Source organism: Neofelis nebulosa, chromosome 15 (assembly GCF_028018385.1).
Source record: "Neofelis nebulosa isolate mNeoNeb1 chromosome 15, mNeoNeb1.pri, whole genome shotgun sequence".
NCBI classification, from domain to species: Eukaryota; Metazoa; Chordata; class Mammalia; order Carnivora; family Felidae; genus Neofelis; species Neofelis nebulosa.
This window is the reverse complement of record NC_080796.1, coordinates 64,128,231-64,151,859: the sequence shown is the minus strand read 5'-3', so window position 1 is coordinate 64,151,859 and position 23,629 is coordinate 64,128,231. Positions and strand designations below refer to the sequence as shown.

General features: G+C 39.8%; 1 protein-coding gene across 3 annotated transcripts in view; it reads right to left on the bottom strand.

The window, feature by feature from the left end:
* The window catches only part of MARK1 (microtubule affinity regulating kinase 1), a 120,378-nt gene that overhangs the window by 61,120 nt on the left and 35,629 nt on the right, over positions 1-23,629 (bottom strand). For all 3 annotated transcript variants that reach the window (XM_058701861.1, XM_058701862.1, XM_058701863.1), the window contains exons 2-3: positions 9,472-9,672; positions 8,235-8,288 (exon numbers count right to left, since the gene is read on the bottom strand). In XM_058701861.1, the coding sequence (XP_058557844.1) occupies positions 8,235-8,288; positions 9,472-9,672 (255 nt within the window). The remainder of the gene's footprint in view (positions 1-8,234; positions 8,289-9,471; positions 9,673-23,629) is intronic.

Genomic DNA, 23,629 nt, shown 5'->3' with positions numbered 1-23,629 from the left:
GGGTCAGTCAAATGCACATCATCTTCCTTCCACCAGACCCGCTCACCGTGTGCCCTTGTCACAGGATTCCTGCACTGCTCCTTTGGTCTCGAGGCACATGGAGAACAACCCTGTGGTCCCAGGGAACTTGACAAAGGCACAGTGGTCAAGCTTGTTCCCACTGGGCGAGATCTTCCAGGCTGTCATCAGTCTTGGGGGACTGGGCTCATAGGAGGACGGCGACATTCAGATGTTCTTACACCTGTCGACACAGCCTTCTTGGCCTTTCCAGCATTTTGGCCTGATTGCGGTTTGGCGAGGGGCAGGAAGCCCTTCTTTGCCTTCACTGTAACCTTTGTAAAAATCCTATCTCTATCTTTGATAGCAGTTTAGTGGTCTATTTTTTTAAACCTTTTTTTTAAGTTTCTTTATTTTTGAGGGACAGAGCATGAGCAGGAGAGGGACAGAGAGAGACAGACAGACACACACACACACACACACACACACACACAGAATCTGAAGCAGGCTCCAGGCTCCGAGCTGTCAGCACAGAACCCCATGCGGAGCTCGAATCTACTAACCATGAGATCAAGACCTGAGCCAAAGTTGGACGCTTAACTGACTGAGCCACCCAGGCGTCCCAACAGTTTACTGGTCTATTAAAGTGAGGTGTGGTGACAAGTGCAAGTGATATTCAGGTCCAAGAGACTGCCGGGTTCTCGTTTAGTCTCGCTCAGAGGCTCCCGCCATTGAGGGGTTTTGTAGATGAAATGCCTGTATTAACAGAACCCTATAGATTAAGCTTTCAGCTTTTAAATTTCCAGGATCATCTTTTTACTCCTTTTTAAGTCTCCAGACACGTTACTGGTACACCACGTATTTTATATAGTTATTGCTAGTAGCAGTTTAACAACAGGCTAATTTCTTAAGTTCTTCCCATGAAATGGCAGTTCAAAAAAGATCTGAATACAATCAAATGAATATATGTTAGATGACATCTCACTAAAAAAAATAGGACAATTGTTCAGTATTGCTTTCCAACCTTGACAACTTGTAAGTCAATTGTTTGTTGCAAAGTTAAGAGAAGAAAATGCTCTTTAAATGACAGGCTGGGCCACTTTCCAAGTTTCATCTAGATAGATTACCAGATTGTAAGATTCTTATTTCTTATAAACTGGTTCTAATTTTATATTGCTTGAGTCCTTCCCAAGGTCTTATACGTCTCTGAGCTCAAGTTGATGTTAAGTAAATGTACTGAGATAACAGATCAAATAATTTCAGAGGAAAGATATTAAACATAAAACGGATCAAATTTGAAAACAGTTTAAATTACAAATGACGGAAATTAAAATGAGATACCATAATGCATTCATAACGTCGGAAAAAAATGAAGAAATCTGATAATATAAAGTGCTGACAAAAATGAAGACCAATAGTAAGTATCATACAGTGTTAGCAGAAGTATAAACTGGCGCAATCACTCTGAAGAGCAATTTGACATTAGCTGGTAAAGCTGAGGATATGCATGACCTTCAACCTAGCAATTCTGCTTGGACAGATACATCCTTTTACACACCTTCACAAATAGACGTACACAATAATGATCGTTGCCTCACTGCTTCTGCAGCAAAAACAAAAAGCTAACTAACTTAAAAAGAAAAAGCGAAACACAAAAACACCAGCAACAATCTACATGTCAACTAACAAAAAATACACCAACTGTAGTATATCTATTAACAAGACAATGGGCAAACCGCAGCATATTCACGCATGCCAACAGCAGTAGTGAAATTAAATGAACTAGACTATATACACTAACATGACTAAAACTGTGAGGTAATGGTATGTGGAAGAAGCAAGCTGTACAAAATCAAGAAGTTTAAAAAATAATATGTAGTCTTTTACGTATGGAAACACACATGGGAAAAACCATTTTAAATTTGAATGGGAATAAGAAAGATCAAGTTCAGAACAGTAGTTATTTCCAGGTAGGAAAGAAAATATAGGAATAGAACCCAGAAATAAAACATAAGGCTTTAGTTGTAGCTGCACTATCTTATTTCTTAAAAAATACTAGAAATGAAATAGTTTAGTCTAACAAATGTCATAAAAAAGTAACTATTTTTAAAATGGGAAGGACATTTTGAAGTTCCTATCCAAGAATCAAAAATAGACCAGTTTACTATTTCAACAAACTGCCCAAATTAGAAAAAAATAAGAGTATGACTCTTCAAATAACAAAATGACACTATGACTTTTAAAACAACCAGATGGTTTAAGGGAGCCTGGGTGGTTCAGTCGGTTAAGTGTTTGATTTCATCTCGGGTCATGATCTCACAGTTTGTGGGATCAAGCCCCGCGCTGGGCTCTGTGCTGACAGCATGAAACCTGCTTGGGGATTCTCTCTCTCTCACTCTCTCTCTGCCCCTTCCCTGCTCGTTCTCTCTCCCTAAAATAAATACACTTTAAATAAATAAATAAATAAATAAATAAATAAATAAATAAATAAATAAGTAAATGAATGAATGAATGAATAAATAAATAAAACAATCAGATGGTTTAGTCTACAACTCATGGGTGATTTAGATTCCTAGCCTCCTCCAGTTCCAAGAGAAAACCCTTCCACGTCTACTCTTCAGCAAATCTTATGTAGTTTCCTGAGAATGTAGAAAGAGACAGAAAGAAGCTTTACAGCCAATAAAGCCCCAGCAATCAAAATAGAGGTGTTAAGAGTCAGAGGTAGAATACAAACATCAAACCCAAAAAACAAACAGAACTACTACCCAAACTAAAACAAATAAGAACTACAGCAATTTTTATGAATAATCCTTGGTTATAGGTACTTAATTTTAAAGAAGGTGGAGAGATTTAACATTGTTGAGGCGGCAGCAAAGGTCGTCCTGAAGAAACAACTCCAAGGCTGAAATGTGAGGAATGAATGAATAAAGGTTTCATTAATGAAGGGGAGAAGCCTTATGTGGAGGGTGAGGTGAAGAGGTGCAGAGGTTGGTGACTGGAAGGAAGACTAACTAGGAGCAGATGTAAGAAAGTGCTGAAGCCAGAGGCGTAGGAGGCGGGGTAGGGAGATGCTGGGGGGAGCTGGTGGGTCATGAGGTGGAAGAGGAAGGTAGGGCCAGGTACACACTGTTAACGAATTTGATTTCCAGACCTCCAAGAACGGAATGCCATCAAAAAGTTTAAATAAAGGATGGCATAGTCAGAGAGGTATTCTGTATCTCTGATGACTTTTTAAACTGTGTGTGTGTGTGCGGGCGTGTGTGTGCGCGTGTGTTTGTGTGTGTGTGTGTGTGTGTGTGTGGAGGGATGCAAGCGGATGCAGGAAGAACAGCGGGAAGGCTACTGGGGTAGTCCTTGGGAGAGACAATGGCAGCTTTGTCTAGAGTGGTAGTGATAGAAAAAGATAAAAGCAGACCTTCTCAAAAGATGTAAGACATAAAATTAGCACAACTCATGGACGGATTAGATGGTGAAAATAGGTAGAGTGAGGAGTGGAGGACAGCTCTGGGGCTTTTGGCTTGCACAACTCAGGGGCAGTTGTCATTCGCTGAGAGAGGATGCTCGGAAGAAAACCAGGTGGCGAGGTACTGAGGAGGTGGGGCAGAGATCATGAGTTCAGTTTTGGACATAATAGGTTTGGGCTGTCTTTGAAAGGTTACGAGCAAATTTAGGGGAGGTCTGAGTTGAAGGCATATATTTGTGACCCTGCCTGTAGTTGAGACAGCCCAGGAAGGGAATACAGAAAGAAAAGAGGACCGAACTTGGTGGGGTTGAAACACTGAGGCCAACCAAAAAGACAATGACTCTACATAAAGGACACACAAAAGGAGCAGCCAAAGGAAAAAAAAAAAAGAAGAAGAAGACAATATATGGAGAAATACAATTTTCTTTCAAGAAATTCTTGCTAAGTTAAGAATTAGTAATGAACACATGTGACTGACACGTAGTTTGAATCATAAGACAGTCTCCATTTCTAGGGTTTTTTTCTATTGAATTAAAAACATCCTAAGTCACGATCACAGACTGATTGTACAAAGGAACCAGCATCAGATGATGTGTCAGCGACATTCAGACTGATTAGCTTACAAAGATATTTCTCCCTGAAGATTATGTACAGCTCTCAGACGGACTCCAGTCTAGGCTGCTAATCGTATCCACTCAAAAGCTGGAAGACTGTAAGTCCCGGCGAGAAGGCTAATAGCAATGGATTCTCGATCCACTCTTTGGATACGCTTGCTCCAGAAGGTGTCCTTCATATTTGGATGTAGCATTTGTGCGTTAAATATGCCCAATAATACATTACTGAGCCCTCTGGCTAGTCGCTAAAGAGGGCCAACAAGATTTAGAAAAGTCAAATATTTGGTCAGTGGCCCACTGGAAACAGTTTGGTTTTTTCAGAAAATTTGGTTACCTTATCTTCAACATTTTAGCTAGATATTAACATTATTGGTATCACCTTTTAAAGGAAACTTGTTTGAATGCCTTTTCCCTCAAAATCTATCATATTTCAGTGTGAATATGCTTCCCACCAATTCTTCACACTCTACACGAAAAGAGCCACGATTTCACGATAACCTGCTTTCAGCCTTTCCTTCAAAGCCCAATCAAGATCAGAGGTATGTTGCTCAGCACTGATTTCATGGAGGATGAAATAATGAGTTACTGGGCATTAGGTATAATCTTATTTATTCACACGGCAGTATCATTCCTTGCAGAATTACCACACACCCCTCCCCCACACACACTCGCCAAAAAAAGGCCCTCCCGGTGTGTCACCATTATTAATTCTAAGCCAATTTTTGCAGTCCACAACCCAGTTAATCCTGCTAACTCTTCTCTTATCACTTAGATTTTCACTGACCCACAAAAGGATTGGTTCAGACTCTTCCTTCAAATGATCCGCATGTGTGAAAAGAACAATAAAGCGAAATATGCTATAAAGCATACGTATGTGACAGTAACTGGCATTTCAACATATGTCCAACAGAGGTGTTTGTTAAGGAATATTGCCAAAGAGTTTCTGCTTTCTCCTTGATAAAACTATTCAGCAATAATTTTATGACTGCTTTTACAAGTTTGGTTTCTTGATAATTTGCTAAAAGAAACTTAATTCTGAATATTGTTTCTGTGGTTCTGTCCTCCTCTCTGCCTGTAGTGACAGTGATACAAATTATTTTGCAGATGCTCTGGAAAACGTAACTAGCTTACCAGAGAGGTTGGTGGCTTTATCTGAAAACTCACCAAAGTTTAAATGGCTTAGGTCACCATTTGATAACATTTTATACAACAGGTAACACACCAGACACTAGGAGTAAGCAGATTATTCATTTAATAAGTCTAATTTTCAGATATCAGTTACTGGAGATTGTCTGTAATTTCCCTGCTTGTACAAAACCAATGTCCTCACGCAGAGATACACGGTTTATGTCACTGCAATGCAACAGCCCTCTTTATTAAGGACATAATGCTGAGTTATGACAGTCTTATTTCTATTCTCATTACAGGCTTTACTACTCAGCTAATCAATTCTGAACCACTGAGCCATTTTTGTGAATTGGGAATATAATGCAACACAGTAAAACAATAGAAAATGTAAATTAATAAACAACACATAGAAGGCAGATAAACTGTACCCTGGTGGCTATGAACTAGAAAGCTAAGACAAACTTTGTCATCCATGTATAAACTAGTGTGTCCAAGTTTAAAAACCTAGTGGAATTTCTGAGAAAATGACAATCTTACATTTCAAGTACGTGAACTATGAACAGAACTGTTTCACTATTTTGCTGCTCCTCCAACATTATTAGGCTGCTTAAAAGATCCCCAGGAATCACCAGTACAGTTCATAAACCCTACCCCCAAAGACACCGATTAAAATATAAGGTGAGACTCATGGTCCAAAGTGGAAGAGGTAAATATAGCATCAAACTCAAATAATTTTTAAACTATGACAGCTCATTAAATTGGATCCCACTAATTCAAGATATGTGATACAAATCACACGAGCATCTTATGTGAACAACGTTGATGCCAAAGATGCTTAACAATTCCAAAGACCAAACTGTTTCTGAGAACTTTGTATGTTAGAAATTTTGAACAGTTGGGGTATCGAATTTGGGTTACTTTGTCTATCACTGATGTTGGCAATGGAAAGTATTATTTCCTAAAAATATGTTACACACAGCAGAGAATATAAAGGATGGGAATCAGCTTAAATTCAGATCAAGTCCAGAACAAGATTTAACCAAACCCTTCTGGAGATGAGATTAAAATGAACCCTTATTCCAAATACATGTGTTACCATTATCTGCCTTTTAATAAGCACACCTATTACACGGAGAATATATTTTGCTATTTTTTATCTATAGGTCCTGACTGTCAATGCTAAGGAAAACAAATGGATTACTTCTCGTTCCATTATTTCTTTTTTAGATATAACTGACCGGGGGATATGACTGGCCAAATGCTGAATATTCTACAATGCATGGGAACTAACCAAGCCTTGATCTGTTGGATTGTTTTTTTGTTTTTTTCCAAAACTCTTAACCGAGAGCAAATCTATGAACATAAATGAAAATTATTTCAAAAACAATGACATATACACGTGTAAAGGCTACATTAAGTGAATGCTCATCTTTCCTTGGATTCTATTTTCATAGATTAAAGAAAACAAAATTGCCATCATTCTTTATATGCCTGTTTGGAAAAGCAAACACTTCATCAGCAAGATGAGCAGAATAACAACAGAAATTACTTGTCACCAAGTACATTTTTTTAGTTATTCACATAAATAAAGCAACATTCGGCTTCACGTCTGCATGTTTCAACAAGCATGACTGCGGTTCTACACACTTCTCCGGGCCCCTTTGGGAAGAACAGAGTGGCGGTCATATTACTGTGCATCCAGCTAGCAAAACAGGCCTCAAGTGTCTCTAAAGGTCATTTAAAATCACTCAGTTTACCAGAGTCACTCACAGATTAATCCAGGAGAGGTGGGAAAGCCAGATGCGTGACGGGCGGGGCCACGGCGCACTTTTAAAAGATTCCCAGCAGAAAGAAGGGTGGCAAAATTTGCCCCACTGAAGCCCCACCCCGGGGAAAAAGACAACCTTTGGATAATGCATCTGCCTAGATGCATTATCTCATACAACTGCATCACGATTAGCTAAAAGACTGGTGCCAGAAGTTTCTCTCCGAAGACAGGCATAAGGTACACCATCTCAGTCACAGAGGAAAAAGAATGCAGCAAACCTTTCTGTTCTCCCTGATCAGAAATAGCAAAGCTATGGAAAGTCACATTAACTGTTAAACTTAAAAGGAATCTCAGTAAGTAGTACAAACACAGATCTCCGAGTAGAAGTACGTATATAAAAATACCCTGACTTATCTGGCATGGAGCCAAGCGGAAAGTCTTGCTATCACAGACCTGAATTTTTATTTAGATGTTAGAATCACAGCAGGAATAGTTTAAACACACCATACTAAAAAGTTCTCATATTAAAGATTCTGTTTGAGGAACTCAAAAGTTATTTGTCACATTTACATATGTGACCGTGATCCCATTACGTTCTAATAAAAATTACAATGTATTTTACTATCTCACTACATAAAACAACATATATGGTGTAAGTGTTAAAGTATTTGCTTCATTCTTAAAGTACTAAAATGAGTATGTGAAACTTTTCCCACATGAGTAATGAAGCAACCTGAAACAGCTTTTCTAGGATTACCAGGGCAATTTCCACCCTAACTACCTTTTTTCCTCTCCCTCCTTTTTTTTTTTTTTTTTTTTTTTTTTTTGGCACTGTTTAAAGAAATGTTCCTACTTTTCACTCAAAGTTAGCTGAGAGACTAGTTCTTGCAGAAGAAGAAAGTAAAGCAAGTGAAGCAATAAAAGGAAACCCACCTATGGACAATGTAACTATAAATACACTTTTAACAAAGCAGAATCCTGAGTATTTCAACACATTTGTTACAAAGTTTTACTCTACTGAATTAGAAGACGTAAATTCCTCTCATATGGTACACGCATTTGAGTCGTAGATACTTCTCAAGCAAACACTTGATAAACATAATTGAAGTGTTATTAAATACAATGCTTTACATCACGTCTTTTCTTCACATACTGATGAACATAGTATCTTACCTAACAGGAAATTTAGGATAACTGACTTTACAGAAGATCACATGTTAATAAACTCACATTCTAATTACTTACTATTAAAATAATTAAATACCTTTTGTAGACTGGTAGGATTTAGCTGAGTTTTGTCTATTATTTTCACAGCAACCTAAAAGAAGAGAATCATTAAACTGTGTTTGAGAATACATATTTTGATGGATAAAAAATTACAAAGAAAAAAATCTTTTGTTTCATTCGCAACCACATGTAATATAGTTATGATTGGAGTTCACATAACTAGATGGTGAAGTTGTGATAATCTGCAGCCTTACTGTGTATCCCACTGACTTAAGTCTTTAACACATCTGATTCCGAGTCAATAAAATTACACCTTTCTTATTTTTTTCCAAGCCTCCCCTTTTAAAGTAAAAATCATCGGTAATCATTTACTTATGATTTTAATAACTTGTAACTATCAGAGGGGAGGGGCTGGTAAATTCAGTAGGTTAGGTATCACGTGAATAATATAAGACAAATTGAATGCTCAAGCTCACTTATAGAAGCAAAGTAAGCAAATGGATTTGAATGTCCTCAAAGTCTCTGCCTGATGGAGCCTGGGTCTGAAAAGCTCCTGGCAGAGGACTAAAATCAACCAGAAGTGGACTAAGATCAACCAGAAGTGATACTATGGACAGAGAGAAGGAAAAACTTATTAAAAACAAATTATGACTGAGATCTTCACAATGTCCTCACTAGAGCAGGGAAACATGAAGTAATACTGCTTTTTAGTCTTTACTATGTAAAGTATTAAATAAATATTAGTAACAATAATAATTACTAAATACATAAATTTTTTCTCTATATACATACACATAATTTAAAAGACATGGGATTTTAGAAACCCAATTCTCTTACTACCTGAGGAAAAACATCAATATAATAACAGTTGTGCAATGTGGGCTCTAAATAGGTAAAAATTAGTGGGTGACTTTATATACATTTATACCCAATTTACATGAGGCAATAATTAATGTGAACTTCCCTGGCCCTCTTCCTGGGGCCAGGGAACAATGGTAGTCAGAAATGTTTACAGAAACCGTATAATGCAGACAGAAGTCTGAGAAAAGCTCCTCTGTAGTTACACCTGATTTACAAAAGATGCTACGTGAAGGGAGGAGTCTTTCTAAACGTTCAAAGGCCAACTATGGCTGTGTCCACGGATGTTCCATTCACATGCATCCCAGTGTTTTACCATATTTCAACTGTCATTCATTCCCAGCATCAACTATAGGAAAGCTTTAAAGACTCTGGAGAGGTCCAAGTAAATATTAGAAAGCATCGTGAAAACTTACCTCTCTACCCGTTAGAACATGTCTTGCCAATTTCACTTTGGCAAAATTTCCCTTCCCTATTGTTTTTTGTAAACGATAATTTCCAATGTGAGGCTGTTCGTCCGCGGACGTAATGGAGTTTCTACACCGAGGGATGTTCTGTCGGCTACTTGATTTGGTGGGCTGGATATGTGGTTCAGTATATCCATCCACAGATGTATGCTAAGAAAGAGGTTAACAAGATTTCATTGTTAATGAAGTTATATTTTTAAAAGGGCAGTTAAAAAGACTACAAATAATTTTCACGAGTAATTCAACTTCAACAAAAATACATCACACTACACAATTTTAAGGTGCAAGAATTCTATTTATAATTTCTACTTGACTTCAGCTCGGTTTGCCAGAGGGAACAGAACTATTTAAAATGAAATGTTCTGCATAACTTTAGGTATATGTTTTTGATCAAAAAAATATAAAGAGATAGATAGAAGCCATATAGACCAATACTCCTCTAAGGGTACTATCCCTTTAGGATGAGATGAGAACACAGTCTGGGCTGTGTCATTACGAGGGCAGAATGTCTTTAATGCCGAGACAAACGACTCCATGAGTACATTTCGGCTTCTCCGAATTGGCCTGGCTACTTGCCATGTTCACTCTTTCATTTGCTGGCATATAGTTTGGTCAGCTGACCAACCAGCTGCCTGCTTCAGGTGTCCTTCTGGTCAATTCCTGCCCAACCTTCTCTCTCAGCCCACTGTGCCCAACCAAGAGAGACAGCGATGCCTGTGTCCATGACCTAACGTCCCCTGAATTCCTCCTCAGCGCTACTCTTCAGGGAAGGACGTCAGTTTGTCCCACGGTGTCACACTAGCCTACAACCGCACCGAACAGCTGGTCCAATGCGAGCTCAGCACGTGGAGCCCCAGGTCCACCTGCCTAGTGAACTGTGTGCCATCACTTCTGATTGTTCTGGTCTTGTTCAGTTTTGTCTGCATCCTAAAACACACACATTTCTAGCAGTTGTGAAAATACAGACTCACACATAATAAACGTTAATATCTTTCTCCAATAAACTTCTTTAAAATAGCTGAAGATGAGTAGCACAAATTAACAAAAGAAAGGGGGCATCTTGGGGCGCCTGGGTGGCGCAGTCGGTTAAGCGTCCGACTTCAGCCAGGTCACGATCTCACGGTCCGTGAGTTCGAGCCCCGCGTCAGGCTCTGGGCTGATGGCTCGGAGCCTGGAGCCTGTTTCCGATTCTGTGTCTCCCTCTCTCTCTGTCCCTCCCCCATTCATGCTCTGTCTCTCTCTGTCCCAAAAATAAATAAACGTTGAAAAAAAAAAATTAAAAAAAAAAAAAAAAAAAAAAAAAAAAAAAAAAGAAAGGGGGCATCTTTCATTTACAAAGTAACTAACTCAGCCTTTGCCATCTTCCGCATACAACTAAAAGTTTGTCTAGGGGCACCTGGCTGGCTCAGTAGGAATAGCATCAGACTCTTGATCTCAGGGTCATGAGTTTGAGCCCCGCCTTGGAGGGAAAGATTTCTTAAATAAACAAGTATTAAATAAAAGCTTGTCTAAAACATTTCGATCGGAAAATTTCTTAAGGGCAACATTAAAGATGACTCCGTCTACCAATCTCGTGCAAAGCATGACTCGGGGTCATTTTTCTATTCGTTATTACTTTAGGATTTTTTTTTAAAGGAGAAAACCAAACAAAGGGGCTCCGTGAAACTACGAGCCTTCTACTTTCAAGTCTTTTTAAACTTGGCTCAGAATTGGGTGGGTTTCGCGGTGCCTCACACACACCTGCAGCCTCTGGCCTCCCTGGGAACTAGTGCCCCCTCGGTACATTCCCACCGCACACCGCGCTTTCAGGGAGCTCATCGTCCAGCCCGCCGTACGATCATTATACACTTACTTCTCCGTCTCTGCCACCCTACCGCGGGCCCTCCGAGGGCAGGGGTGTTTTCTTTTCATTCGTACATACTCACCACAGTGCAAACTGCCAGACACAGCGGAGAGACTCAATAAATCGATAGTCCTCAAAGGGTTGTCCCTGGACCAGCACCATCAGCCTCATCTGGAAACTCGTCAGAAACGCAAATTCTCTGGCCCTGTTCCAGGCCTACCGAGTAAGAAGGTCTAGGGGCGGGCCCAGCAATCTGTGTTCTCACAAGTCCTCCAGGTGACTCTGATGCACGCTGAAGTGTGAAAACTACCGCAATAAATAATGTAAAAAAGGGGTAAGTCCAAAGTTATTCACTGGCTCTTAGAGAACGCTGTATTATCCGAGCACAGACAGATATTAATTACAATCAGTTTCTAAGCGTTAACAGCTTGCTGTACTGTTTCCCATAAATAGTACTTCTCTACCTGAACTTGTTCTGCAGGCACTGTGGGCCTGTCCATCCTTCAAGAGTTAATTTTATCTCTTCCTCAATAACGCTTCCTATGTCTTTCCACCAAGCAGAGTTGACTCCCTCTCTCTTCTGTTGCTATTTCTATACCCAGTAAAAACTTCTACTACTGGAACTGTCACACCATCTTCTAAGTATGTGTCCATGGTCTGTTTTCACTGTGAGACCTGAAGCTCCCTAAGTCCCATCACTTAGTACAGTGTTAGGCACAAAGAAGACACTCAGTAAATAAAAGCTAAACTGAAGGAATTTAGGGCCCCTGTACTCCTGATGCCCCACAGAGAAGGACTTCTGAGGAATGATTCCTTCCTGTCCCTATCTCTGTTGGGTACGATACCCACCTCCCAATGCTAGTTGCAAGGCACATCCTGGCGCTAACCCATATTATGACACACTGCATTACTGGCCTCAAATTTCCATGCCCTTTGCCATGTAACTCTCCAATGTCCTCCCAGTGAAGGCAGGGGAAAGCTCCCCACTCTTTGGAGGCTCACTCACGTGATTTGCTTTGGCCAAAAGAATGAGTTGGAAGTAACAGTATAGCTAGTCCCAAACTAGTCATCAAGAGCCTTTGTTGTGCTTCAGCTTGGTCTCAAACTTCTGCTATCACCTTCAGAAGGACTTGCCTGGGCTGACACCAGAAGATGAGAAATACACAGAGCAGAACCATTCCCAGCTGTGCCCAGATTAAATCAACTGGTTCCCCAGATGATCCACTGGCTCCTAAGAAATTATATATGCTTGTTAGTTTAAGCTTCTGAGTGTTGGGATGGTTTGTTACACAGCAATGTCGGCTGATACACATAGCTAGCACTATTTTTAAATTCAGAGGTAAACATGAGAGCACAATGAATAATTTAGAGATGCTTATCAGACATGTTCAAATTCAAAAACAAACAAAAAAAGAAGGGGATGTTATATAATCAATTCCCTAATGAGAAATTCTTGATAAAATAAGCTATATGTGGGCAGAATCCTTACTTTTTTGTATCTCCAGCAAGGACAGTGAAAAAGAGGGGTCAGCAAATTTTTTCTATAAAAAGCTGGATAATAAATATCTTAGGCTTTGTAGGCTGTATGCTATCTCTGTTGCATATTCATTCCCTGCACCCTCAAGCTTCTTAAAAATATAAGAACCTTTCTTTAAATTTTTTTTTTTTTAATGTTTTTTATTTATTTTTGGGACAGAGAGAGACAGAGCATGAACGGGGGAGGGGCAGAGAGAGAGGGAGACACAGAATCGGAAACAGGCTCCAGGCTCCGAGCCATCAGCCCAGAGCCCGACGCGGGGCTCGAACTCACGGACCGCGAGATCGTGACCTGGCTGAAGTCGGACGCTTAACCGACTGCGCCACCCAGGCGCCCCTTTTTTTTTTTTTTTAATTTTTTTTTTTTTAATGTTTTTTATTTATTTTTGGGACAGAGAGAGACAGAGCATGAACGGGGGAGGGGCAGAGAGAGAGGGAGACACAGAATCGGAAAAAAATATAAGAACCTTTCTTACTTTAGGGCCATACAAAAACACAGCAAAAGGCTGGATTTGGCCCATTGGATGACAAGTGACCCCTAGGGTAACATGTATTTTTGGATGCTGGATTAAATTATTTCTGGCAGATTCTACCAACAGAGTAGAAGACTGGTGGACAAGCACAGGTATGGCTGTGTCTGTACCTGGAAAGCAGAGGAGAAGACAGAGGGCTCATCTAGAAATAGTATTCCTTCTCATCCCACCCCCTGAGTTGGAAAAGGTAGCATACTCTCCAAAATCCTTTTTAAAAATAAGATCTCTTAACTTTCAACATTAAACATGATCATTTTATGAGCCATCCAACTTATTCAGAACACATTTATATGAGTCTTATATTACAAATAAAATAGAATATAGGGAAAATATTTTATATTATAGAATCTGATTATAAAACACCCATTCAAACAAATACCACCCCACCCCCCCCCAACCGCCTTTTTTCTTTCTTAGATTGCCACAGCACCACTTACGAGCATACTCTCTTCTCTCCCCAAGAAACTCTTTGAAGGAGAGTTTGGAATAACTGATCTCATTCCTTCCTGATCAACACTTAACTCTCAAACAGAAAACCTGGCAAGAAAATGAATTCAGCTCATGCTGGATCAAACAGTGAGTTTAAGAACTATCTTAGCCCTAAGGCTAGTAGATACAAGAAATTGTGTTAGCTTAATTATAGAATAGCTACAAGTTTTAGTCCCCATCTTAAGCTGAAAATACAAGTTTAGGTCTTGGCATTTTTCTTTCTTCAAGTTGTCCACTCAACCCAGTAGACCGTGAATTCCCTCATTCTTACTGCAGCAGGGGCAAAGGGACCCCAAGGCTTGCCCTGAGTGTGCAGCATATTTACAGTCCTTAAATGCCATAGTTTCATTGGCTCTTCAAGTCTGCATCCCATGGATCCATACTCCAATTCTTGAATAATAACAGAGTTTTCCCTGCCTTCAACATCAACTGAAATGAATTTTTCTACTCACTAGCTATGCATTCTTGGGCAAACTGTTTAACCTTTATGTATCTGTTTATCAGTCAAGCTGCTAAAAATCATGTTTAGGAGGGAAGGGGAAACTTTTTTTTTTTTAAGTTTATTTATTTATTTTGAGAGAGAGAGACAGAGAGAGTGCACACAAGCAGGTGAGGGGCAGAGAGAGGAGCGAATCCCAAGCAGGCTCTGTGCCATCAGCACAGAGCCTGATGTAGGGCTTGAACTCACAAACCATGAGATCATGACCTGAGCCACCCAGGTGCCCTGGAAGGGGAACCTTAAAAGCAGCCCCGGTGGGGGTGGGGGAAACAACACAATACATCCAAAGGAATGACAATACAAATGGCAGCCCACTTTTCATCAGAAACAACGGAGGTCAGGTGACAGTGAAAGATTTTTGATGTGCTGCAAAAAAACCAAATGGAACCCCCAAATTCTTCATCCAATGAAAACATTCTTCAAACTAGAAGACAGAGACATTTTTAGATGAACAAGAGATGAGAGAACTTGCTGCCAAAAGACATATACTATAAGTGCTAAAGAAAGGTTTTCTGGCTGAAGAGAAGTGGCCAGGATGGAAACTGAAGCTACTACACAAAGGAATAGAGAGCTCTGGAAAGGAATAAATATGTGGGTGAGTAGAAAAAGGGTACAGATTTTTTTAATTTCTTAATTTCTTTAAAAGACATATGAGTGTTTAAAGCAAAAAAATTATGACACCATATGATGGAGTTTATAGTGTAAGCAGATGTGAGTATATGTGAAAATAAAAGTCCAAAGGTCAGGGGAATTAAAATACTCTTACAAAATCCTTACATTTTATCTGATCTGGTACAATAGTAGTCCTAGGTAGACTGTAATAATATGTAAACGTATTCTGTAATCTCTAGAGCAACCACTGGAAAAAAATGCACTGAAAAAATGCAGAGACCTAGGTAAGAAGTTAACAGAGGAATTCAAATGGAATACTAAAAAATACCGATTAACTCAAAAGGAGGCAAGAAAGGAAGAAGAGAGGAACAACACAATAACAACAGACAGATGGGACAAAAACAAAACAGAGCATATTACACTTACCAAACAGATCAATAATTATATTTAACATAAACTGACAATTCAAAGAGATTATCAAATTAATTTTTTAAAAAGGCCCAAATGTACGCGGTCTCCAAGAGATGCACTTTAAGTCTGAATACACAGATAGACTGAAAGTAAAATTATGGGGAAAAATATACAATGCAAACACTAAGCAAAACAGAGCTAGAGATGCTATAATAATATCCGACAAATTAGACTTCAGTACAAGGAGAACTGAACCAACAAAGTAAAAAGACCTACTATATAGTGATTAAAAGGGCCAAGTCATCAGGAAGATGTAATAATCCTAAATGTAAATATCTATGTGCCTAATAACTGACTTTTTCAATAAGCAAAAATGACAGAAGAAAAGAATACACAAATCCACGACCATGACGTGACTTTAACACCACTCTCTCAAAGGAAAAACCACACACGCGCGCGCGCGCACACACACACACACACACACAGACACACAAAACACAACGGGTAAAGGCGATCTGAACAACGCTGCCAACTTAAGTCAAAAGTTCCCGAAGCACACAGTGCACATACTCGAGGTCAAGAACCCTTCTCAACATCCTTGTCGCTCTATGTACCAAGTTACTTTACTGAAAAACTGTACACAGGTATGATTTTAGTTCTCTTTAGGATGACCACTTTGGATTTTTATCAAAGGACAAGTTAAAAAACAGTCACATCTTTCTTGTAAGAAAACATGACCACAGGGGTGCCTGTGTGGCTCAGTAGGTTAAGCATCCGACTCTTGACTTCGGCTCAGGTCGTGATCAGTCGGGAGATCGAGCCCCATGGGGGGCCTTGTGCTCGGTGTGCAGCCTCCTCAAGATTTTCTCTCCTTCTCTCTATGCCCCTCCCCCGCACTCTCTCTAAAATTAAAAAAAATTTTTTTAAAGAAAACATGACTGAACATATCACTAATAATGACTAACGCTTATTTCGTGAGGAGCCAGACAATAAAAATTCTCCCAATGGTATACTTCCTTAATTATACTATGTTATCATACAATAATGTCTCCTTCCTTCCCCAAGTCAGTGTTTCAAGGTGAATTTTCATTTTTAAATGGCAAAACAGTGAATGGCTTCAGTAAAAAACAGTAGCTTTATGAGTGATAAAAACTTGTAAATAGCAGAAAAAGAATACTTATTGAAAATGGAAGGCCTGTAGCTTCTCTGCCTATGTTCCCTACAGCACTTGGGACATTTCTTTTTTTCTTTTTTTCTTTTTGAGAGTGAGAGAGACAGTGTGAGCAGAGGAGGCAAAGAGAGAGACAGAAACACAGAATCCGAAGCAGGCTCCAGGCTCTCAGCCGTCAGCACAGAGCCCGATGTGGGGCTCGAACTCACAAACCACAAGATCATGACCTGAGCCAAAGTTGGCCGCTTAACTGACTGAGCCACCCAGGCGCCCCGGTATGCTTCTTTACACAGCCCTTAATACCTTACAGTGTGGTTGCCTTTTTTTTTTTTTAAAACTACCTCCTACTAAATAAACTGTGAGCTTCTAAGTGGTCGAGCACCTATCATTCTTAGTCATTCAAACAGTGGCTGCTGCATGAATGGACCCACTAAGTGTTATTTTTGATTATAGGTATCCCACTTAAATTACAAATAGAAAAAAATCAATTTTATCTCATATATCAAAGCTTATTTCAATGAGATGCCAACAAATTTGTTAAGATGGTCATTATAAAATAAATTGCCTCCAAAACTTCCTAATAGCCCCCTGACATGTGCCACATGAGTGCACAGTACGGTGACCCTGCCTGCCCTTAACAAGGAACTGCACAGTATTTCGAACTTTTATGTTCTAAGTGATCTTTTATCTGATTGTTTTTAGGAGTCAGAAATGGGAGTGATTTTAAAACCTTAAAAGCAGGATACCAGTGGAAAACAGTGGCCAACACAGTTTATTAATATAGGTCTAAGGAACCTAAAGACAATCTTTGCCAGTATCATGCAACAACATGAATTCTCATCACAGTCAACGAGAGATATTAAGGAAGGAAAAGGTAACTCAGAAACATCACAATTTATCGCCAAATTTGAAAAACACGGAGTAGCACTGAATGATAACCCCTAAAAAAACAGAAACAAGTAAGAATATCCCACCAAACACTCGATGTGATAGTGGTGCTAGACAGAACAGCAATGCTTTTTAAGGAGAAAAATACACAGAGGAGAGATCTGTGTTGTCTTTCCACCACTGGCATGAATACAAAGCTAGAAAATGCAATAAATCAGTAAGCCTCTTTTGCAAATACTGCTGGAGTGAAAGAGGCTGCAAGGAAACATCCTTGATGACCAGTGACGTTCTGCCAGGACCTTTGGTGTGCCCCAACTCACCCTTCTGCCTTCAGCTAGGACACCAGCCCCCCGGGAAAAGCCGTCCCTCCTATCAGAGCTTCCACACTCCCTTTCAGCTAAGCTGGGTTCAACGTCCATTTCTGGTCTTTCTATAGTTATTTCTAGCAGTGCACTGGCCCACATTAAAAAAATTTTTTTTTAATTTTTAAAAAAATATTTATTTTTGAGAGAGAGAGAGAGACACAGTGCAAGCGGGGGAGGGGCAGAGAGAGAGGGAGACACACACACACACACACACACACACACACACACAATCTGAAGAGGCTCCAGGTTCCAAGCTGTCAGCACAGAGCCCGAAGTGGGGCTGAAACTCACCAACTGCAAGATCATGACCTGAGCCAAAGTTGGATGCTTAACCGACTGAGCTACCCAGGTGCCCCTAAAAATTTTTTTTAATGTTTTATTTATTTTTGAGAGAGACAGAACATGAATGGGGGGAGGGGCAGAGAAAGAGGGAGACACAGAATCTGAAGCAAGCTCCAGGCTCTGTGTGGTCAGCGCAGAGCCCGATGCGGGGCTTGAACCTGTGAACCGAGAGATCATAACCTGAGTCGAAGTCAGACACTTAACTGACTGAGCCACCCAGGCGCCCTCTTTTTTTTTTTTTTTTTTTTTAATTATGCACTGTCCCACGTTTTAAAATTAATTTTTATTCAAATGATATAGGCACAAGGTCAAAAAAGTAAAGGAACTCTAACATGCTGCCAACAAATTATCAGTCCCCCCTACAGCCCCTTCCAGACCAAGTCTGCCTCCTAGAGGCTTCTCCTTTGGCATTTTCTTCCAATTTTTGCTTAGGTGTTTCTAAACAAACTGCTTTCATTGCTAATTCTTGGTTCATCAGTCTTAGACATTCTCTCAAGTTCCCATTAACGGTCAATTAGGACTAAGATCTTTTAGCTGCCCTTCCCCTCTGGTCATCCTCCTAATGCAATATAATCACATTTTCAGTTAACGAAGTATTGTGTTTACATGATTAGGACTTGTAAATACAAACTACTAGGAGCCAAGTAGTATGTTATTCTGTTTCTATTAAATTTTTTTTGTCAGCTTCATGGTGGGATAACACCCAATTAAAATCACTAAATGTAAATATACGCATTGTGGCAAACATAAAGCCATGAAACACAACAATTAACATGTAAAACATGTGATCATGTTTACATGTTTGCATAACAGCCAAAAGTTCCCTGTGCCCTGCACTGACAATGCCCTCCTCTCAGCAATCTGCCTTCTGATATTATACTTTTACCTTTTCTAGACTGTTAAGGAAAACAGATCACACCGTACAGTTTAACCTTTCAAGTTCACTGTAATTACTGACATATTTGGAGCTTTAAAAATTTTATTTTGTATTTTTAGTGTTTTATTTTTCCTATATTCATTGCATTTTCTTTTTTCCTTTATTTTCTAATGATTCGGAAGCCCCACCTCCCGTGTCTAGTCTACTGGTAGTTATTTAAAAAATGTTAGGAGTGGGGCGCCTGGGTGGCGCAGTCGGTTAAGCGTCCGACTTCAGCCAGGTCACGATCTCACAGTCTGTGAGTTCGAGCCCCGCGTCAGGCTCTGGGCTGATGGCTCGGAGCCTGGAGCCTGTTTCCGATTCTGTGTCTCCCTCTCTCTCTGCTCCTCCCCGTTCATGCTCTGTCTCTCTCTGTCCCAAAAATAAAAATAAAAAACGTTGAAAAAAAAAATTAAAAAAAAAAAAATGTTAGGAGTAAAAGTCAAGGTGCAGTGGGCCAGGGGCAAAGTGGCAAATGGGCAGGTAAGGGCCCTGACAAGTTTGACTTTGAAGACAAGGCAACAGTGTGGCAGCTGGGGAAGAAAGAGGGGCACGGTGAGGGAGGTTCTTGTTCATCTGCTTGTTTTAAGACGGGAGACACTTGAACATGCTTAAATCCCAAGGGCAGCATCCAGCAGAGAGGGAAGCTGATGAGGCAAGAGAGGGGAAAGACAAGAGTTCCCAGAAAGCGGAAAGACCCAGAGCACATGTGGCCCTTACTCAGGAAGAAAGACACTTCTTCCCTGTAATGAGCAGAAAGGAAGAGAAATCAGGCCTAGATGTGGAAATGTGCGAACACTGGAGAGTAGGAAGCTGAGGGAGTTCCAGTGCAACGTCTCTCACTGTGTGACTTGTGTCACTCTCATCTGCTAAGAGTGAAGAGAGGCCGCACAGGTTTGCAGAGAGCGGCAAAGATCTGAAATAATCTCTGTAGAAAGAGGAAAAAAACGCGCGAACCAAAGAAGCCTAGTAGGGCTGCTGCGCAGTCCTGACAGTCTGGTGACCACAAATTGGTTTGGCTCTCACCTGTCCCACTGTGTCATTTTCTTCATCGATACTCAGATGCCCATAGACAGGTTACCGAGGAAGCAGATGTAAGAGTTCATCCTGGTCTGGGTTTGACGAACAAGTAGGAGTTCAGCTATTTGTGAGTTACTGAAATGATGGATCCTAAAGTCTAACCTGAGTAGTGAAGGAGGAGGAGACAGAGCTGATGGACAGGGAGAGAAGTAGAGGCCAATACACTGGAGGACTCAACGAGATGAGGAAATAATTAAGGCAAGACTCGCTAAGACAGCCACTCAACAGCCAGGTACTTGCAGTCAGAGGTACGGGCGGCTGGATTCGCGGAACCAGAAGGACAGATGGCAGGCGCAACTAGTATAGAACGTTTCATTAAAAATCACCAAGAATTCTTCTTTTTGTTTTTAGGATTTATTTTTACATGTGCCTGTTCTATTTTTGAAATGCTTTAAAGAACTGCATTAAACCTCATAGCCACATTACTAGAATGAACCTTTAATTATCTATGATTTTCACTGGTTACATTATTCAACGGTAGTTTCTTACACCCCTATGTTTCCCTTTCTCAGACTTGCTTGCTTTTTTCTAGTTTCAATTTTTTTCAGGTAGGTGGGCAGAGGATACACCTTCTGAGTTGTTGCAGCTTCTTTAGGTTTATATGTAAAACAGCTGGATATAGAATAGGTACAAAGGAACATTTCCCCACTTTATTTCCAGATTTGTTCAAGAAGGCTGAATTGTTTAGAATCATGATTTACTGGTAACCAGAAAATCATTACAATTGGACTGTGACCCATGAATGACAAAACAATAAAAGAGGAAATTGTACAGAATTTTCAGGTGACAGAATTTTTACAAAAGTTTCTCTAAGGAATATACACAAGTACAAAGGAGAATCATTGATATGTTAATGTCAATGTTAGTATCTCATGTCAATAAGGAAATCAACAGAGAATTCAACAAATGGTATTGTAACAACCAGAAACAAATTAAGTTGGATCTCCAGGAGTGATTAATTTATTTTTATTTTTTTATTTATTTTTTATTTTTATTTTTTTTAACGTTTATTTATTTTTGAGACAGAGAGAGACAGAGCATGAACGGGGGAGGGCCAGAGAGAGAGGGAGACACAGACTCAGAAGCAGGCTCCAGGCTCTGAGCCATCAACCCAGAGCCCGACGCGGGGCTCGAACTCACGGACCGCGAGATCGTGACCTGAGCTGAAGTCGGACGCTTAACCGACTGAGCCACCCAGGCGCCCCCAGGAATGATTAAGTTAGAGAGAGAGAGAGCGAGCATAAGCAGAGGGAGAGAAAGCAGAGGGGCAGAAGCAAAGAGAGAGAATCTCAAGCAGCTCAAGAGGGTCCATGTTCAGCAAGGAGCCTGACACAGGGCTCGATCCCGCCTCAACTCTGGGCTCATGACCTGAGCTAAAACCAAGAATCAGACTCTGCTCAGCTGACTGAGTCACCCGGGTGCTCACCTCAATTTTTTTGTTAAATTTGATGTCATAAAATTAAAGAAAAAAATGCACCGAATTCTTTTAAAAACTCTCCTTACATCAAAGAGTTAAATAATAAATTGATAAAAAATATTTGTAACATGCGACAGGCAAATGCTTCATTTTTTAATAGTAAAATTTTTGTTAAATCAGCAAAAAAAACACTCATGAGAAAAATGAAAATAAGCAAAGGACAGCTATAAATAGTTCACAGAAAAGGACATATACAGGATTTTTAAACATATGAAAGCATAGTCAATCAAAAGTTAAACATAAATTAAACATAAATGAAATACTATTTTTCATTTACCAGATTAATAAAGATTAGAATTTGACAGCACTCGTAAGTAAACTGTAGTACAAATACATACACTTGTATATTATATAGCTCAGAGTGAGAACTGATACAAATTCTACATAAAGGAATTTCGCAGTATTTATTATTAAAGAAATTCCATAACCATTGCACTAGAAAACTTACTTGCAATAATTTATTCTACAGAATCACAAATGAGCTTTAAAAAAAGAAATGCATGCAAAGATATTTATTACCTTCTGTAACAGCAAAAGATAAAGCAAGCACAAATGTCCATCTGTAGGGGACTGGTTATGTACGTACGGTATGCTCTTTGTAAATGTGTGTGTGCACGTGTAGAAGCATCACAGGTTTCCATAAGCATAAGCATAGAATATGCCCCAAAGATTACACAAGAAACACAGCAAAAGCAGTTCTCTCTAGGAAGGTGAAAATGTGGAAACAGAAGTAGAACATTGTTTCTTCCTAACGTAACTTTTTAATGTTTGGAGTCCTGTTCTATACGCATATATATTAACCATTCAATGTAATGAAACAAGCAATTTAAAATTTTTTATCTAAGAGAATAGGCAAAGGGAAGGGGGAACCAGCATTTACTGAATGCCCACTCTGGGCTATACATTGTGTTAGGTTGAATAACTTCCCAAAATTCAATCTAATAATTAGTTGCATTACTGGGATTCAAACTCAGATGTTTATTACTATACACATAGATGGAGATGTGTTTTTAAAAATTAAAATTTAGGGACGTGGTGGCCAGGTGGTTAAGGTGATGGACTGCTAAAAATTAAAATTTATGGGCTCCTGGGTGTCTCAGTTGGTTAAGTGTCCAACTTCAGCTCAGGTCATGATTTCATGGTTCGTGGGTTTGAGCCCCACGTTGGGCTCTGTGCTGACGGCTCAGAGCCTGGAGTCTGCTTCAGATTCTTATCTTCGTCTCTCTCTGCCCCTGCCCCGCTTGTGCACTCTCTCTCTCTCTCTCTCAAAAATAAATGAAAAACGTTAAAAAAAAATTAAAGAAGAGGGAATTTCATTAAAAAATTAAAATTTGAAGTGCTGCTTTGAGGGTAAATAGCAGAATGACAGCACACTTGCGTAATTACTTCTGTAGAACCCACACAATAAAGTTGAAAAGAAACAAGTTACAGCATAATAATCATGCAGCCACAACCCTCACTCTTCCAACTCCAAATTAAATAAAAAATGGCAACTGAACAGTTTCAGAGGGATCTTATTAATGAGCCCTAAATAGGAGGGTTGATGACCAGATACATAGGCAGACCGCAGGAGAAATGGCAAGAAAGCTACTATCTGGTGCCTGAAAAAAGAATCGCGTGGTAAGTTCACCTTTCTCCAACTCAACTTCCTAACTAGTAAAAAGGATGGTAAATCTGCTCATTCTAAAAAAGACCAAAATCCAAGAAGCATTCCCCTGTGGGTCAGATGTAATGCCAAAACCCTTAATACTCATAAAATCATTCCAAGAAAATATACCTTAAAAAAAAAATACACCTTACCTGAGGTCACCTGTTCCCTTCTGCCCCAACCTCACCATAGTCTCCCTTTCCTTACCACTCACCACGTCCCTCAGGCTGCTGAAGAACTAAAAAGAGACTGTGAACCTATGAGCACTTATACCTGGCTGTCAGTTCGAGTTCTATT